General features: G+C 44.0%; 1 protein-coding gene across 1 annotated transcript in view; it reads left to right on the top strand.

Annotated features, from left to right (window-relative positions):
- The window catches only part of SLC22A23 (solute carrier family 22 member 23), a 273,316-nt gene that overhangs the window by 99,984 nt on the left and 152,640 nt on the right, over window positions 1-20,692 (top strand). The window contains exons 2-3 of the mRNA XM_082258072.1: window positions 2,824-2,927; window positions 17,059-17,213. Coding sequence (XP_082114198.1) covers window positions 2,824-2,927; window positions 17,059-17,213 — 259 coding nt within the window. The remainder of the gene's footprint in view (window positions 1-2,823; window positions 2,928-17,058; window positions 17,214-20,692) is intronic.

The following is a 20,692-nucleotide window of genomic DNA, read 5'->3' as shown; positions in this document are numbered from 1 at the left end:
AGCGAGTAATGGCGGTGATCTGCGATTGTTTTTGCGGGACTGCGACATTGCGGCGGATAGATCGGACCCTTGACTGACATTTTTGACACTTTTGGGGGTACCAGTGACATTACTACAGTAATCTGTGCTATACATATGCACTGTTACTGTAAAAATGACACTGGCAGGCAAGGGGTTAACTTTATTAGTGATCAAGAGGTTAAATGTGACCCTAGGGGCGTGCTTCTAACTGTAAAGGGGCGTGGCTAGTAATGTAACCACAGAGACATACGATCCTACATAGCAGGATCGTATGATCTCTGCAGTTATATCAGGGAGAATGACAGACGGCTTTGTTTACATCAGCCGCCTGCCTTTCTCCCTCTCCAGCGGGAGATCGCGGGTGACCGGCGGACATTGGAACCGCCGGTCACTCGCACGGACATGTCAGGGAACGAGCGGGAGCGTGCCCCCTAGAGGCTCGTAGGCGAGCGACGTAGTACTACGTCACTTTGCCTGTACGGGGCTGATTGCCGCAGTAAATAGTCATGCGGCGGTCGGCAAGTGCTTAATATGCCAAGAAAAAAGCACTAAGCAGTTTTGTTAATGTTGAAAATAAAACAAAACCTTTCCTGACCACTGACTTTTAACTGATTTAAAGGCAAAAATTGGGGTAGATCAGTATTTTGACTTGATTTGTGACTTGACCAAAATAAATGACTTGACTTGACTTCTAGCAGTGACTCGACTTGACTTGCTTGCTTTTCGCCACAGTAACTTGGGACTTGCTTGAGACTTGAGTGACTTACTCCCGTGTCTGGTAAACACAGATGCAAACCTTCTGTCTGGTTAGCAGGGAAGCGTCTCAGAAAATAGTAAAACAGAGCAGATTTATTGGTGTGAGCGAGTTGAGTAAATCACAAGATTGGCTGCACGGAATTGCAACTGTAAATATGTATATGTTTTAACTGTGTGTTGAATTTTTTTGCCTGGAGATCCGTTTTAGTCCCCGTTCACACTAAGGCGACCTGTGAGGCGACCTGGTCGCCTCACAGGTCGCCGTAGGTCGCCTTCCATAGGGAAGCTGCGGACCCGTTCTAATAGGAGCGACACAAGTCGCTCCGACTTAGAAAAAGGGTCCGGAGCTTCTTTGGGGCGACCCGGAGGCGACCGCCATAGACTTCAATGTTATGAAGTCCGTGGCGGCCGCTCCGAGGTCGCGGCGCGCTGCTCGCACCGCGACCTCGTAGGTCGCCCCCCCAAGTCGGATCGCGGCAATGTGAACGGGGCCTAAAACAGTGCATATTTATTAGTTACATACACCCGAACGTTATTTCTGGCACAGTTTTACATTTTTAATAATATGTTATCACTTTTTATATGATATTATATAGATGACCACGGTATCGTGGATCAGCAGCCATGATTACAGTGGTCAGTACACCTAGGCAGGATCAACCAGGTTTTTTACAGCATAAAAAAGGACAAATGACACCGCACAAGCGCTATGCGGTTTAACATGCTTTAAAGGAACAGGATCTTTTAACAGGATCATGCTTTTTAGGGTTACAACCTCCTCTTTAAGTCCACTTATTGTATGGGCTGTTCAAAATGGTAATATATCTCTGTATTCCCTATACATTTTTCTTTGACAACTGAAAGAATGCTTGATTAGATGATGGCGATGATGCTCTGTCCCTCCCTCCCATCTGAGCTTCTATGTTGTCACCTTGTCGCCAAGGCTTACATAAAGACTACTAATAGTATTCTCAATTCACATTACACTGTTGTCACAAGTAGGCCCTTGTAGCCATAGTGCAGGCATGTAGTCAATAAGTAGCTGTAAGGAGGCCGCAGAATATCAGCAGCACGAATGTGCAAGGAGTCCGCAGAATATCTGCAGCACTGATGTGCATGGAGCCCGCAGAATATCAGCAGCACTGATATGCAGGGAGGCCACAGAATGTCAGCAGCACTGATATGCAGGGAGGCCACAGAATGTCAGCAGCACTGATATACAGGGAGGCCACGGAATATCAGCAGCACTGATATGCAGGGAGGCCACAGAATATCAGCAGCACTGATATGCAGGGAGGCCGCAGAATATCAGCAGCACTGATGCAAAACATGCCTTTTATTAACGAAAAAAATAATATTATTATTAATATTATTACTACAAATATATATAGTGCTTTAGCAAACTAAATGTCATTTAATTAGGGTTTACATCTACTACTTTCAGAGACAGATAATGATATGAATAATTGTTTTAGTGTTTAAATTGGAAAAGACATTCTAAATAATTTATTAAATTACATTCATATACTGCGGGTGCAAACGTTGTGACCATCTGCTTGGGTTGTCATCTACACAATGCACTTGTTTGAACGAAATTGGTATGTGTGGATGGGCTCAGTTGCAGCATACATGACTTGCCCTTTAATTATGGAAGGGGATCAGTAGTGCTGTAAGCTTGCAAAGTCTTATTATGTGATTTGGAGGCTGCCCACAGCATGACATGAAACACGCCAACAAAATGCGCAGTTTTCCTAATTACACTGTATGTCTGTCAACTGTGTTATTTATCCTTTTCATGTCATATCATTTATTATATAACAAACTGAAAAGGCACGCCATGTATAAATAGAAAGAAATATACTTACCAGAAATGAACTGTGATTATATGCAAGAAATATGCTTGCTCACTAGTAAAATTAGCTTTGAAAGAATCAATAGCTGTAGCTAGAGGTAAAATACTTTCAGATAGGTAAGATGAATATTGTACTGCTCATTATAAGAAAGCTTCTGATTTTATAATGTTCTGTTTTTGTTTTTTTCTTGCAGTGGGATCTGGTCTGTGACTCATCATGGAAAGTTCATATAGCTAAATTCTCACTCGTGGTTGGGTTGATATTTGGTTACTTGATAACAGGATGTATTGCTGACTGGTAAGCTTTGTGTTTAAATATGTTGTTTAACAGTATCCATTTTTTAATTTTTTTTTTTTTCTATAAAACTTTTACTGAAAAATTATATAAAACCGAGCCGTTGGGTCATTCCCTTGGCTCAGAAGTGATGAAGAGCAACATTCAATTTGCATTACCCCAAAAAGCAAAAGTTTAAAGGATATGTTCACTTAAAAATAAATAAATAAATGCAATTTTTTTTGCAGGTAAAAATATGTGCATTTGCCTGGAAAGCATTGCACCCGTGATCAGCAGATCGCTGATGGCATGCAGATCTCCTGCAAAATGTCAGTGTGAGCTGTCTCCCTGTTCATTTTACAGCCATGCAGTTTCACACTGACAGGAAGACTCTGTGAACTATAGCTTACAGCTGCCAAGGATATCGAGACTTAGGCCCCTTTCACACAAGCTGACTGTTCAGATCCGCCTGTCCGTTTTTCAGGTGGATCTGAACGGATGCCCCATGCATCTCTATGGGCCTCGGATGTCAGTGGAGACATGTCCGCTGACATCCGATCTGATCCGATCCGTCAAATCCAGACGGATGGAAACCCTATTTTCCATCAGCCTGGCGGATCGGATCGGATGAGAACGGACAGATGGTCCGTTCTCATTCGATTCCCCCATAGAGAAGAATGGAGACCTGACAGCTCTGTCTCCGCACACAGCGCGGAGACAGAGCTGCCATCCACCTGCTCAGCGGGGGATCGGCGGATTGATCTCCTGCTGAGAAAAACAGAGTCCACCGACGGACTACCATGTGTGAAAGGGGCCTTATAGTTTATTCATACACAGAGCTCTGTGAATAAATGAGGCAGCCATGTGGACGGAGGCCAAGGAGGGGGACCCAGAATGGTGCCTGGGGGGGGACCCGAGAGTATAAGAGGATCGGAGCTGCTCTGTGCAAAATCACTGCACAAAGCAGGTATTCTAAGTATAACTTTTTTTTTTAATACATTTTTTCCTTTACAATCACTTCAAATGAAGTTCCACCCAAAAATGGAACTTCCACTTAAAGGCCTCCTGACCTGCCACATTTGGCATGTCATTTTTTTTGGGGGCCAGTGGGTACCTAGATTTGACCGGTACCTGCTCCCACTTATGCTCTCCTCTCCCCCTCCCTCCCTGCAATCTTCTGGGACACGTTACAGGTCCCAGAAGATTGCCCATCCACTCTGGAGGCACAGCACGACTCGCACGTGTGCACCCGGCTGTGAAGCCGCAAGATGTCACAGCCGGGTGCCCTCACTAGAGATGCTGATGCCGTGGGGAGAAGGAGAAAACCAAGGCTCCCTCTGGCCGCATCGCTGGACCGTGGGACAGGTGAGTGTGTGTGTTTATTAAAAGTCAGCAGCTACACTTTTTGTAGCTGCTGACTTTTAATAAACACAAAAACGGGTGGAACTCCACTTTAAGTTAAAAGTAAACCCTTCAGCCACACTCTATTCCACATTATTGTGTTACCTGATCAATATAAGGCCCAACATAGATAACGGAGCATATTATTCTGACACCAATTGTTGTAATAGTGACTTATCCCTTGCTGAGACCTATTCCTGGCCTGTATAAGCAGATACAATCACCGCAGACATTTGTTATCAGATAGCTGAACTCATCAAACACCGTTTCTTTCCATCCATGTAGGTTTTATTGCAAGCAGTAGGTATAGCAGACGACAAAATGTGGCAGATAATTGAAAGATGGTATTTGCAGGTCAAAACATGGTAATGTGTTCCCGGATGCAAGCAGATTGTGTAAAATGCCCTAGACAGAGTGGCCATCTCTATCCCCACAAGCATAAAGAAGCAGGAAATGCATCATAAATGGGAGGGGACAGGAGGGAACACAGAAAGGTAGACAGAAAGGCAAGTGCAACAATCGAAATAACCACAAGATGGCAGTATAATAACCAGTTATATTGACATTACCATAACTATGCATTATAGTATATCTTACATATTAGTGTAGCAGCACTCATATACTGTATGCTGGCCAAGAGTTGAGGAGTCCTTGCCTATCACCCTGCTACTGCATCATCTCACCCTACCCAGGGGGGCATCATTTCACCCTGCCCTCTAGAGAAGTTCTATGGACAGCCATGGCTATATAGCATGCCCCTGGCCACTTAAGTGCATTTTTTCATAGATCAATAGGATTTATGTATTGAAAGATAAGTTGTATTGGTGAACGGGTGCCATCGGAATTGATCCAAGCATCCCATACCTCTGAAAATGTTCTCAAAAGTAACTTCTGGATTCATATGTAGTGTATCCATTTTTTTTAAAGTACATGTTAAGCTATAGGTACCCTGTTAACAAAAAAGTACTGTTACCAGATTCGGCCAGTCTTGGCTGAATTAGGCAAAAAAATTGTATTTCCTTGGGATATACTAACTTGATGTTGTCAACATGATAGCATATCAGCCTTAATTGGGTATATTTTATTTATACTCTAATTTTAAATAGAAAAGCATTAGTAATGATTTAGCCCCCTGTTGTTTATTGTTTTTTTCCCCCAAAATGAATAAATGAGGCAAGACCGTAAAGACAAATGGCCAACCCTATCTTAGTGCACATACAGTCATTATTTCCAGATGTTCACACAGCACTGGCCAGAAGTGTTGTTACTACTCCAAATATTGCATGGTGTTTGCCATGCTTTTCCTTAGGCGCAAGCTGCCTTGGTTTATTAAGCCCTCCAATCAATGCAGGAAAAAAAAGACATATTTAGCTGCACACAAGGAAATCTTTGCTTGTAGTAAGACAAATGGTCAAGCTCCAAACTGGAACCTCTGATGTGTATCACCCCCTAAGCAGAGGAGGACTGGGCCAGGGGGCAGGGGGGCAATTGCCCCCTGGGCTGCTCTGATGTCCTGTAAAAAAGGTTGCACTGCTTCTGCCACAGACAAGCCTAAAGGAGTTCTGGTGAAGAGAAGTAAAAAGTCTCTGCCACTGACCTACTGAGTGCGGGTTGAAGAAAAGGACAGAGCACAGGCCTCTCCCCCCAGCATGAATGGTGTAAACTGTGTCTGAGCTGAGGCCGGTTCCATGCCCCACTGGAGACTCTCCTCCCCTGGCCAGCCCCAACCGAGCTGTCCCAGCTCCCTCAAACCACCCCCTGCTTGCCAGGTCGGGAACCTGGATTCAGTCGGTGAGTAGAGCGTACCTGGAGCAGGGCTTCAGCCTGGAATGGGGGTCAGGAAGAGGACAGGAAGAGGGAGAGTGGGAGGGGGGTCGAGTCGCAACACTTGGGCCTCTGGTTTGTACTCGCTCCCTGGGCCGAAAGTTGGCAGTCTGCCCCTGCCCCTAAGGCAGTGATGGCGAACCCTTGCACCCTAGATGTTTTGGAACTACATTCCTACATTTCCTATGATGCTCATGCACTCTGCATCATGGAAAATGTAGTTCCAAAAAATCTGGGGTGCCACGGATCGCCATCACTGCCCTAAGGGGTTTAAAGCTAGCCTCTAGGAAAATATAATAGACACAGATTGATACCATTCTGTTCTTTTGAATTTGTTTATGGCAGACAGTGTTAGTACCTGAATTTGATTTTGTGTCAGCCTCTTGCATTCCCTGGGCAGTGGAGCTCATCACAAGGAGCCAAGGCCTCTTATCACAGCAGCAGACAGATCAGGTCCACCTGTCTGTTTTTCAGACAGACCCAATTGGACCACGTATCATTCTCTATGGGGCGGCAGATGTCAGTGGACATGTGCCCATTGACACCCGCCGGTATCCATTCTAAAAACATTCTGCTAAAGACGGACAGATGGGGAAACATTCGCCATCCGTCTGGCAGATCAGATCGGATGACAATCGGATGGAAACAGACATGAAGTCCATTTCCATCTGACATCCCCATATTCATGTGCTGACAAAGAGCATGCTGATATGAGGAGAAAGCAGAGTAACAAGAGTAATGCGCTCATCACAGTTCTGCTTTTTCTTCACTGTCCAGTCACAGACAGGGAGCCATTCCATGACAGCCTAGGATCAGTGGAAGTGGGTTAAATGATTTTCACTGTTCAACCCAGAAGACTAAGGACATCTAATGATGGATGATGAATGGTAAAGTAATGTGGGGGACAGCTCTGGACTAAAGGTGAGTAGAGTAGGAAAAGCACCTAGAACATTTCTATCTGATCAATAGCTACAGGTTCACATTTTACTCATTCTCTGTACTGTATTTTAATCATTGTATTTTTTTGGCTGGTGTTGGAGATCCCTCTAATAATGCGTTAAATCAGTGGCACCAACACCTACTAGAAACTGGAAGAAAATTTAGAAAAATGATTAGAGAAGATTATCACTAATATCTGATTGTGCTGATTATAAGCCACGTAGACATGATTTACCAAAGGTAAATATTCCACAATACCCTGGTCAGTCTGCAGAGTACCATTAGTGACATCTTTTGTTGTCTTTGTTAGGTGTGTCTGTGTTGCAACAATTTCCCAATTTCCTTTTGGGATTAATAAAGTATTCTGTAAACTGGCTGTTTACTTTGCAAGGGAATTTTCCCCATAGGCCTCATTCACACAGACGTACCAGTCTGTACACCTATGTGAAGGGGCCATCCTTAGCCACGTGGGATACACAGGTGTTCCATGCAGACCCATGCAGCCAAATCAATGACCGGTGGCCAGCTGCATGGGTCTCAACAAGCATCCTATGCCTGTCCAATGCATGGATCAGAACACAGTCTGTCTGCATCCTGATCCATGCATTGGACCCACATGGTATACACTCTAGAACAGGGGTAGACAACCTTGGAGAAGGGGAGATCTACCTGAACAACATGGGAAAAGTCAAAGATCACTGGGCACAGTGTCGCCCAGTGTCCCTTCCTCACCTCCTGATTTAAACCTATAATTGCTGTACTACCACGACGCAATTGCTTGCGTTGCACAACAATTACAGGTTTAAATCAATCGGTGAGAATTCAACATATTGCCTCTTCACCGCCTGCTTTTCAGAAGAGCAGCATTGTCTGCTGCCCTTGTAAATTAGCCCTTACTTGCCTTTGGTGGTGGCAACCTTAGGGCTCATTCACACCCGAGGTTGGGGGAATGGTAAAATCCTGTGGTTGAGATGCGGTTTTACCATCCAACTTTTTTACCATTACCTTTTTCAGCAGAGGGAGCAGCCAAGGGTGTAAGCATGCAATAGCAATGCCAGGGGTTATACCTCCTATGGCTTTCAGCGGAAACTACAGCCCACCAGTCACGACCCATTCAAGTGAATGGGGCCACTTTGCAACCACATGCAATGCATGCTTTTGCAGCATGCTAGTGGGAGGTCCAAGGAGTTTAAAGGAGGTATTGAGGAGGCGATACAATGCCTCGTCACCACCTGCTTTAACCCCTTGGTCACTGCACTGCATAAGGTTGCAGGGCGCTTGCTGAATGAATTTATAATGCTTGGTGGGCGATACACCCGGCAAGCATGACACAGCATATAATTCTTGCTGTGGGCGTGGCATGTCTACACTCCTGGCCGCTGCAGCTAAAAGGGAGTGTAAATGAGTCCTTAACTTTCTTAATGGGCCATACACACTATACAATTGTCTTTAGATTTGTTCCTTTAGATTGACCAAAACCATATAATATGAGGTCAAATCTAAACACTTTCAATTTGTATGCAATCAGTCAGGCCCTTGCACTACATAGTTAAAGGTAAATCTAAAGGAAATCTAACAACAAAAGTTGTATAGTGTGTATCCAGCTTATGTCCCCTATAATAGTTGCTTTCTGTTGTAAAGCTGGTGTTATGTCCCTGATGACATCGGTGCACTGCAGTTAAGATTGTGCGTAAGCTTGCTTTGCAACATTGAGTGAAATGCACTGATCTGAATGAAAAAGAAAGAGTACAATAGTTGAGAGGAGTCCAGTGTCAGCACACCACAAACCCGAGTGCTTCTCTGTCCCTTGTAACTCCTGCTGGCACTGCCCCGGTCGCCATTACGCAGGATAGAGAGAGGCGGAATGCATTTTTTATCACTACGCCGGGGGCCTGCAGACGGATCTAGAGAAGCAGTGTCGGCAAATGTGGCTGCCTGCTCACTCCACCAGCCGCCGGCCACTACTATTAAAAAATCGCCCCACTCCCACTCCCCTTCTATGACGCTCCTTGTTCTGTAGACCACGAGTTGGCAAGTGAAAGGCGCAATCTTAAATCCACCTGGCCACAATCGATCACGGTCGACCGGTTGCTACCCCCGCTCTAAAATGTGCATGAAGATCGGTGCAGATTTATGCAGCCTGCCACCTGTCATTTGAACAGGCTGCCTGCAGGGAACACCTGTGCAGTACAGGTAAAGACGGCCTCGTTACATGAATCGGTACGCCTGTGTGAATGAGGCCTTAGCTTGGTGAAAATGGATGATTGAAATAAGCAGAGCTTTACCTCATTCACTAAGCTGAGTGAAAAGTCCACTAGCAAAGTGAACAGCCTATTTGCCTTAACTGCTTCCTGACCGTATACAGTACATTTACTGCGGCAAGGCGGCTCTCTTGCGCTGGATCACGTAGGTACGTAATCCGCGGCCCGGGCTAAGGAGCTCCTGCCCACCCAGCTGAGCTGCGATGTGGCTGCAGCACGAAGCAACCATCGGGTGCCGGCGACCAATCAACAGCCAGCACCCGGCTCCGAACATTGCTGAAGAGAGCCCTGTGTAGGTAAACAAACACAGGGCTCTCTTCTGACAGCAGCAATGTGCTGTTTTTTTCTTTCCGCGAAGCAGGAAGTAAAAAAAAAAAAAAAAAAAAAACCAGCACATTGCTTGGTAAAAACACTTCACACAGTAACACATTTGCCACAGGTTTAACCCCCTTGATCACCCTGATGTTAACCCCTTCCCTGCCAGTGTCATTAGTACAGTGACCGTGCATATTTTTAGCACTGATCACTGTATTGGTGTCGCTGGTTCCTAAAAAAAAAAAAGTGTCAGTTAGGTGTCTGATTCGTCCGCTGCAATACCACAGTCCTGCTATAAGTCGCTGATCACCGCCATTACTAGTAAAAAAGATAAATAAAAATTCCATAGTTTTTGGATGCTATAACTTTTGCCCGAACCAATCAATATACGCTTTTAGGGATTTTTTGTTACCAAAAATATGTAGCCGAAAACATTTTAGCCTTAATTGATGAAGAAATTCGATTTTTTATGTTTTTTTTTTTATTGGATATGTTTTATAGCAGAAAGTAAAAAATATTGTTTTTTTTTTTTTTTTTTCAAAATTGTCAGTCTTTTTCTCTTTGTAGCGCAAAAAATAAACGCAGGGATGATCAAATAACACCAAAAGAAAGCTCTATTTGTGGGGAAAAAGGACATCCAATTTTATTTGGGTACAGTGTAGCACGACCGCACACTTGTCAGTTAAATAACGCAGTGCCATATTGCAAAAAATGGCCTGCTCATAAAGGGGGTAAAACCTTCCAGAGGTCAAGTGGTTAAAGTGTTCCTAAACCCAGAAGCCTGCATTCACTATATCTGGTCTCCCACAGTACACAGAATATGGAAATGCAATAGTTTTAGTAAATATAAACTGATAAATACCTTTTCTTATCAGCGGTTAGAGCAGTCTTGTGACTTCTATCAGTGTCTGGTTAAAGAGGTTGTAAACCTTGAGGAAAGAAGAGTCAAACAAAATAAAACCTATAAGATAAAGGCATAATGACCTAATATGCATGGCATACTAGCTCAATATGAAATACTTACCTTAGAATGAAGCCCTCCAGCGGCACTCGCACACCACTGAGACAGCTGAAATCTTCCCTGGTGTTTCTTCTGGGTTCGTGGGCGCTGCCGCTGTGACTGTCCGGAGCCGGGCTGACGTCACTCCCTCACATGCGCTGGAGCTGCCGTTTACGGCATGGGCTCTACAGGTCCAGCATGTCATTGGCTGCATGGGCTCTATAGGTCCAGCACGTCATCGGCTGCATGGGCGCTATAGGTCCAGCACGTGATCGGCTGCATGGGCTCTATAGGTCCAGCACGTCATCGGCTGCATGGGCGCTATAGGTCCAGCACGTGATCGGCTGCATGGGCTCTATAGGTCCAGCACGTCATCGGCTGCATGGGCTCTATAGGTCCAGCACGTGATCGGCTGCATGGGCTCTACAGGTCCAGCACGTCATCGGCTGCATGGGCTCTATAGGTCCAGCACGTCATTGGCTGCATGGGCTCTATAGGTCCAGCACGTCATCAGCTGCATCGGCTCTATAGGTCCAGCACATCATCGGCTGCATGGGCTCTATAGGTCCAGCACGTGATCGGCTGCATGGGCTCTATAGGTCCAGCACGTCATCGGCTGCATGGGCTCTATAGGTCCAGCACGTCATCAGCTGCATCGGCTCTATAGGTCCAGCACATCATCGGCTGCATGGGCTCTATAGGTCCAGCACGTGATCGGCTGCATGGGCTCTACAGGTCCAGCACGTCATCGGCTGCATGGGCTCTATAGGTCCAGCGCGTCATCGGCTGCATGGGCTCTATAGGTCCAGCACGTCATCGGCTGCATGGGCTCTATAGGTCCAGCACGTCATTGGCTGCATGCACTGAATATCTCCTAAACTGTGCAAGCTTAGGAGATATTCACAGTACCTACAGGTAAGCCTTATTATAGGCTTACCTGTAGGTACAATTACAAAAAAGGACTTTACTTCCTCTTTAAAATGATTTTAAAGTCTCGATTTTGTTTCTACAAAAAAAAAACCTCCTCTGTGCAGTTGGTTTTGCACAAGGCAGCCCAGATCCTCCTCTTCTCGGTTCCCTGGCTGGAGCCCCCTCTCCTTCCCTCCTGTTTAGTGCCCCCACAGCAAGCAGCTTGCTATGGGGGCACCTGAGCCAAGCTGCAGCTCCATTTATCCATTCAGACACAGAACTGACATTTGGCCCCGCCCCCTCTCTCTCCTGATTGCCTAACTGAGTTTGATTGATCACAGCGGGAGCAAATGGCGCTGCTGCTGCTGCGTTCCAGCCAATCAGGAGAGAGAGTCCTGGAGGGCTGAAGCACTTGTAGACATCGCTAGATAGAGAGGGGGGTCAGGTAAGTATTGGGCAGGGCTGCTGCACACAGGCTTATCTCAATGGATAAAATGTATAAGGATAAAACACCTTCTGACTTTACAACCCCTTTAAAGCTTGTAGGAGTTTTCATTCTCCCCTGTCCTATGAGGCTGCAGGACCCCTGACCCTCTGTCTGGACAGTGTTGATTGGCCCTGTGCTGATCACATGCACTCAAGAAAAAAAACCTCTAGCAATACACACCAGACTGGGCATATGCAGCTTGCCCCCAAGGCTTTGTTCTATTGGGAGATGGATAAGAGGAGACAGGATCAAACAGCCTTTTTACACAATGCAAAGGATTAACCCCTTAGGGTCCACATTGAGTATAACAAGCATCCTTTACTACATATACAGACTAATTTTACTGTTGTGGGTTTAGTAACAGTTCAAATCAACCCCTAGATCTTGTATTTACTACGGTCGGCCCCTGATTGTTCTCTGCACAAAAGCGTATTTCTTTATTTGTTTAAATATTCTTTACGTAACATGCTTTAAATATAGACTTGATTCCTGTGACGTTCTGTTTTGGCTGGTAAATTGTCCGAGGTTTAGAGAACTGCATGCACTGCATTCTTATGACAACCCTAACAGAGGCGTACGAACTGGGTTTGTGTGCTTGCTGCATAAAACCCTCACTGTGTAAAATGCAGACTGCTTGCTGCTTCGATGTCATTTGTATTCCTAAAGCACTTCTACACCACCGACGGCATTGTGTTATGGGCTCGTAACTTGTGCCCGGGCTGTCTGTGCTCACCAAGGTCATCATCGGCACTATCTTTGACCTTGAAGTCGCCCTTCACAGTGTTAACATCAAATAGTTCCCTAGCATGTTGCTGCCCAGAGACAAACAGAAGCGAGACTGCAGTTATTCAGCAGTACGCATGTACAGTATTCCTCGGGTTACTAAGCAACCATTAAATGACTCTGCTGGGGAAAAGACCATAGGATTCAACAAGAATACAAGACATCATTAATGGTAGAATTGCATATAAACACCTTTTGTTTCCCAAGAATGCTTGTAGGAATTTCCACTTTTAATGACACGTACCCTGTGCCATAGAACAATAGGACAGCGCAGCCTTTACTAAGGAACGAATCATTCGATTCAAATTTAGAACTTCAAATATAGTAATTGTCTTGAAGCACAAGACTTAGCTGACGAAAGTAGAAAGTCACTTTCAATAACATTCCAAATGATGTGGCGCTTTATAAATGCATGGCTTATTAGAACAATATATACTTTGTATTATTGCTTAACCTATTTGTACACATAATTAGACATACTTCAAGTTTAAAACAGAGCTTTCACTGTTTCACTAAATGCTAGCGTATATGTATGTGCAGTTTATTGGCCGCACAGACTTATTCTTGCCAACAAATATAAAATAAAAAAAAAAAACCTTAATCCTACCCACCAAGTCATCCTTCTTTTGTCCAGCATGTTGTTTGCAAACTTAAAGGGTAATTCCAAAAAAAAAAAAAAAAAGCATATTAAGAAAAAAATATAGAATAAATAATATAGCGTATATAATAATGTAGGGTATACAATTGCGACACAGGTCATATTGTAATTGAATGGTATTAAAAATGTACCTTTCCTTTTCAATTTGTCAATATGGCTACCTGGAGGTATTCTGTAATTTTCTGTAAAGTGCAATGCAACATGGCTACCTGGAGGTATTCTGTAATTTTCTGTAAAGTGCAATGCAACATGGCTACCTGGAGGTATTCTGTAATTTTCTGTAAAGTGCAATGCAATACGGCTACCTGGAGCTGTTCTGTACACAGAATGTATACTGACCGCACCCCAAAAACATCATTTCCTGCTTGTGTGATTGGCTCAAATTAAAAACTACCTTTCCTTTTCAATCTGCAGCTCTGTCATTTTATGTAAAGTGCAATGCAATATGGCTACCTGGAAGTGTTCTGTAGTTTTCTGTAAAGTGCAATGCAATATGGAAACCTGAAGGTGTTCTTTACACAGAATGTACACTGAACACACCCAAGAAACAGCATTTCCTGCTTGCGTGATTGGCTCACTGATTTTCCCAGAAGTCTGCACTAAGATACAAGTCAGATTTTTGGCATCCCCTGCAACAAAAATGTCATTTTTGGTGAGATCCTCCCAATAGGAAATCACGTCTAAAGGGATGCAGACCCTGCAGTAATATAGCATAAACAATTGCAACTTAAGTCATATTGTAATTTAATGTAATTAAAAATGATCTTTCTTTTTCAATCTGCAGCACTTTAATTTTCTGTAAAGTGCAATGCAATACGGCAAACTGAAGGTGTTCTTTACATAGAATGTACACTGAACACACCCAAGAAACAGCATTTCCTGCTCGTGTGATTGGCTCACTGATTTTCCCAGAAGTCTGCCTAAGATACAAGTCAGATTTTTGGCATCCCCTGCAACAAAAATGTAATTTTTGGTAAGATACTGCCAAAAGGAAATCACGTCTAAAGGGATGCAGACCCTGCAATAATACAGCATATACAATTGCGACTTAAAGCGGAGTTCCAGCTATTTACTCACCTGTCCAACGGTCCAGCGATGCGGCCGCCCGAAGCCTCGATCCTCTCCCTCGGCGCCGGCATCACTGCTGTGGGCATCCGGCTGTTACAGTTTGCGGCTTCACAGCCGGGTACCCACTGCGCATGCGCGAGTCGCGCTGCGCGCCGTGATTGGCCGGCAATCTTCTGGGACCTCTGACGTGTCCCAGAAGATTGCAGGGAGGGAGGGGGAGAGGAGAACTTCCGGTCAGGGCGCCGCGGCGCTCTGAGCGGAAGTGGGAGCGGGTACATGTCAGAACTAGGTACCCGCTCCCCCCCCAAAAAATGACATGCCAAATGTGGCATGTCGGGGGGTCAGGACTCCCTAAGGCGGAAGTTCCACTTTTAGGTGGAACTCCGCTTTAAGTCATATTGTAATTGAATGTTATTTAAAATTACCTTTCCGTTTCAATCTGCAGCCACTGTCATTTTCTGTAAAATGCAATGCAATATGGCTACCTGGCAGTGGCGGCCAGTGCGTTGGGGGCGCAGGGGCTCCGCCCCCCCATTTTTTTCTCAGCAAAAGTGGAATTACACTTTAAAGTGTTATTAGCCTAGGTTCACACTGGTGCGTGCAAAACACTGCATGTGATTCGCACAGGAATCGCACTGCATTCCTGTGCATATTATATGCAATGTCTGTGCAGTACGATTTGGGCCATACATTTTACAAAGTGGTGCAGAACCCTTTTTTCTCCCCCGCACCTAAAAACCCATGTGATGCGATTCTAGCAATTGCACTGCATTTTGCGATCTGTCTCATGGTGTCATTAATCTAACGTTGACACCCACAGCAGATCGCATGGATGCCGTACGATTGCCTTGCAGTGCAATCCGCGTCACATTAGTGTGAACAAGGGCTTAAACCCAATAACAAACATTTATTATATTGCAGCTTTTAAATTCTTAGATGTGATGGCTGCATTTGTTTACTTTTTTACACGTTCTTTCTTCTATTTTCAGCTGGTGATCTAGCCATTAGGTCTGTTGTTTTTCAAAACAACAAGCCAAGCTTTCCAGCAGAATGTATTAGTTACAGAGATTAGACAAGCCATTATTTACACTAGCAGGGGTGCTTAAACAATCACCTTTTATTTATTTATGTAAAACCTTTATCCCAAAAGAAAAAAAAAAAAAAGTTTGCTGTATCTGCTCATAAAGTTTAAAGTGGAGCTTTAGCCTCCCTACCAAAAAGACTTTTACTATTAGGGCACTTACGTGTCCAGGGATCCCTTCGTGTCCTCACCCAAGCAGATTCTTGAATCGGTTCTTGGGTGCTGGTGCCGCTATCTTGGTAACAGAAACCGACAGTGAAGCTTTGCGACTTCACAGCTGGTTTCCTACTGTGCATGCGCAAATCGTGCTTCGCTTTCTCAATGGTGCAGGGAGGGCTAAACTCCTGGCTGAGTTTGCCGCGGCAAACTCAGCAGGAAGTGGGAGCGGGTACCTGTGAAAACCAGGTACCCACTCCCCCCTCCCCCCCCCACAAGGTACTAAATGTGGTATCGGAGGGGGGGGGGGGGGAGGAGGTAGACTAGCAGAGCTTTTGGGAAGCGACCACCCCCGAAGCTTCCTCGCATCTCTCTCCTACCTGGCCTGGCTCTAGTACCTCCCTATGCAGGCGGCAAACTTTTCAGGGGGACCATTCTCTCTTTCTGGAGATCTGTCCTCACCATGATCATATGCAGGGATCTGTTAGATCCGGGAGTGGCTAAGCAAAGCTATCCCTTGTAAATACAGAAGGCTTCGGGGTTTACAAGTGACAGCGGGGAGCGGAGGGTGAGAGCTGGAGGTGGCGGAATGGAGTTCTTCTTCCGGCTGCAAAACTGGATGCGAGGGCCACATGACAAGGCTTGGCGGGCTGAATTTGGGCTGCAGGCCTTGTGTTAGACATGTGGTCTACAGCCTTACAGTTGGATATTTGTAATGTAACCTCTCTAGCACTACTACCTCACACTTCTAAACTCAAGAGATGTGGAGTGAGATTTAGCGATGTCACTACTGTGCTAATCTCCTTGCTGGAGGCTCTTACATAAGGAAGTAAAGCCTGGCCTTATTTACATCAACAAGTATCATAACTTGTTTTATTTTTTTTTTTTTTTTTCAAATCTCACAGGCCGGCTTACAGCAAGAAGCGTCTCGCACTTACGGGAACACGCAATGACGTCAGCACGTCGCTCCGCCCCTATATTGACTCAGAATCTTTTTTTCCCCCCTTTAACGTGTTTCAGTTATGCAAAACTAAAACTATGTTAATATGCGGTTGTCATTTGTTTGATACCTTTAAAGCCCAAGTGCTTTAGTGTTTTTGTAATTGTTTTCATAAAAGTACATGGTACAACAGGCACATAGCAAGAGTATGAAAGGTTGGGATAACATATTATTTAAAGTAAATTTGCTGTTTTATTTTACTCACCACTTGTTCCAGATGTATTATTGACCCCATTGATACCTCATAAACAGTGTTTTTCTGTTCTCTTTTAGGATCGGCCGACGTCTTGTGCTGCTGTTCTCTGTAGTCTTCAACCTCATTTTTGGACTTTCTGTGGCTCTCTCTGTCAATGTGACCATGTTCAGCACGCTCAGGTTTTTTGAAGGATTCTGTCTTGCTGGGATTTTCCTCTGCTTGTATGCATTGAGTGAGTAAAATTTCACTAAAATACATTGGGTATAAAAAAAAATGTAAAAAAAAAACCAAAAAAACAACGTGTGTATTGTGTGTGTGTGTGTGTGTGTGTGTGTGTGTGTGTATACATACATATACACACACACATACATACAGTTAGGTCCATATGTAGTTGGACATGGGCACGATTTTCATATTTTTGGATCTGTATGCCACCAGAATAAAATTAAAATGAAACAATCCAAATTAATTTGAAGTGCAGACTTTCAGCTTTAATTCAAGGGGTTGAACATAAATATCAAATGCAAATTTTAGGAACTGCAACCATTTTTATACACAGTCCCCAATTTTCAGTGGCTCAACTGTAATTGGACAAATGAATATAATCATAAATTAAATGTTCATTTTTAATATTTGCTGAGAATCCTTTACTGGCAATGACTGCCTGAAGTCTGGAACCCATGGACATTACCAAAGACTGGGTTTCTGCCTTTCTGATGCTTTTCCAGGCTCTAACTGCAGCTGTCTTCCGTTGTTGTTTGTCTGTGGGTCTTTCTGCGTTTAGTTTTTGCCTGCATGCTTAATTGGGTTGAGATCAGGTGATTGACTCAGCCATTTCAGAATATTCCACTTCTTTTCCTTCAAAAGCTCCTGGGTTCCTTTTGTAGTGTGTTTTGGATCATTGTCCATCTGTACTGTGAAGCACCGTCCAATCAACTTTGCTGTATTTGGCTGAATCTGGGCTGACCGTACATCTCTAAACACTACAGAATTCATCCGGCTGCTTCTGTCTTCTGTCACGTAATAAATAAACACAAATGACCCAGTCCTGCTGGAAGCCATGCATGCCCATGCCATCACACTGCCTCCACCATGTTTTACAGATGACGTTGTGCGCTTTTGGATCATGAGCTGTTCCAAGCCTTCTCCACACTTTTTTCTTCCCATCATTCTGGTAAAGATTAATCTTAGTTTCATCCGTCCAAAGATTGCTTTTCCAGAACTGGTCTGGCTTTTTTAGATGTTTTTTGGCAAAGTCTAATCTGGCTTTTCTATTCTTCAGGCTTATGAATGGTTTGCACTTTGGGGTGAACCCTCTGTATTTGCTCTCGTGAAGTCTTTTCCTAATTGTAGACTTTGACAATGATTCGCCCACCTCCTGGAGAGTGTCATTCGATTGTCTGGATGTTGTGGATGGGTTTTTCTTTTCCATAGAGAGGATCCTGGGATCATCCACCACTGTTGTCTTCTGTGGCCATCCAGGCCTTTTTATATTGCTGAGCTCACCAGTGCATTTTACTTTCCGCAGAATGTACCAAACTGTTGATTTGACCACTCCTAATATTGCTGCTATCTCTCTGTTGAATTTGTTTAGTTTTTGAAGCCTTAGGGCTATTTCACATTGAGCCGGCGGATGACAGCTCCGTCTCCGCTTGCAGTGCGGAGAGGGAGGTGTCACAGCTCCCGCTGCTCTCTATGGGGGATCGGATGAGAGCGGACCGCCTGTCTGCTCTCATCCGATCCCTGAATGGATGGAAAAATAGGGTTTCCATCCGCCCAGATTTCACGGACAGGATCGGATACGGATGGCAGCGGGTGTCAGCGGAGGTGTCTCCGCTGACATCCGCTGCCCCATAGAGCTGCATGGAGGATCCGATCAGATCCGCCTAAAAAACTGACAGGCGGATCTGATCGGATCACCCGTGTGAAAGAGCCCTTACAATGATCTGTTTCATTTGCATGGACAGCTCATTTGAATGCATGATATAGGTTCACAGCAATAGATTCCCATAGATTCCAAATGCAAATACCACACTTAGAATCAACTCCAGACCCTTTACTTGCCTAATTTATGAAGAAATAATGGCGGAGTAGCCCACACTTGGCCATGAAACCTCTTTTGATTAAATTGTCCAATTACTTTTGGTCCCTTGAAAAAGGGGGATGGCTATTAGCTGTGATTCCTAAACCCTTCCTCCGATTTGGATGTGCATACCTTTACATTTAAACTTGAGAGTGTGCATTTTTAGCTCAAATCCATTACATAACTATAGCTTCCCCCTTTGAGAAAGCTACGGGTGTTCGTAGCGCAACGCGTCAGGGTAAGCCGTACCGACGTCACTTCCGGTCTTCGGCCGTGACCGGAAGCTTCGGATTGCACCGCATCGGCGGTTTGTGACACTACCTGCTTTGTTTTATCGACTGTAATGTGAGTAGCCTGCACTACTATTGTTTGTGAATAAATATTACCCTACGTTTCTGCACCATGAGAGCCTCTCTTTTTAAGTTACCAACACAGGGATTAAGGCAGTTCTGAGCTTCCTATGCTGCGATATCTCCATTATTGTATCCATTGCTGCTGGAGCACGCTGGGTTGTTAGCGAACAAGCTGAAAAGGGTTGCCAGGATTGTTATATCGAACGCTCAATCTGAGTGTTGTGGAGGTGAGCGGCCACTGCACTCGGTGTCTGGATTGTATGCTCACTGGGATACACTCACCTTGCTGTGTTTGAAGAGCACCTTTCACTTTTTTGAGTTGATTGGAAAGATCACCATATATAGAAAGATTTTTTTTGGCACACTGCACTTTATTTACTTCATTTGGGACTGCTATCATGAATACTTGTTAAATTAATACACGCACTTTATGGACTATTGAAGCACTTTAGCTTAATATTGCTATATTTAGTTGTTTTACTTTTGTCACTGTCACTCATTTATGAATTGGATTTATTTGTTTGTATAGAGTCGCACATGAGTTTGGTTTACTTGAACAGTCACTCAGCATTGCATCGTTGATTGGATTTATTTTGTATACATTTACATATTCTATTATCACTCTATACATTCAGCATTTTTGAACACACTTTTACTGACACATTTATTAATTTGATCACCATTCAATATTCTTTTAAGGCACGTCTTTTCTACATACATTTATATTAGATCTAGTGGTCCCCCTGTTAAAAAGCTGAGCGCTGATCTTTATATTTTTTAATTATAGCTTGAATATGTCTTGGCAAATACCTGAAAAAATCTAAAAGTGTGTCCAAATCTATACATCTATAACTGTGTGTGTGTGTGTGTGTGTGTGTGTGTATATATATATATATATATATATATATATATATATATATATATATATATATATATATATATATATATATATATATATATATATATATATATTTTTTTTTTTTTTTTTTGCCTTGATATATGCTTTAAACAGCTTCAACAGGAACAGATCTTAGGAGACTGTGTCACTCGGCTCACCTTACAGAAGTTTCTTCAGATGTTCTGGCCTCTTGAGGGACACCTGCAGCTTGCTGTTCTCTTTCTCCGCAGATACCAATCCCAAGACACAGAGGCCAGGATCTTTTCAGAATCCCTGGGCAGATCCTGCTCTCCACAAAGATTTTACCCTTTAGATTCCAGCCCCTTATTCTAATAAAACACATTCAAACGGTGCAGGCAGAACTTGACATATAAGTA

The sequence above is a fragment of the Pelophylax lessonae genome, assembly GCF_965119305.1.
Source record: "Pelophylax lessonae genome assembly, chromosome: 5".
Lineage (NCBI taxonomy): Eukaryota > Metazoa > Chordata > Amphibia > Anura > Ranidae > Pelophylax > Pelophylax lessonae.
This window is presented reverse-complemented; position numbering and strand designations above follow the sequence as displayed.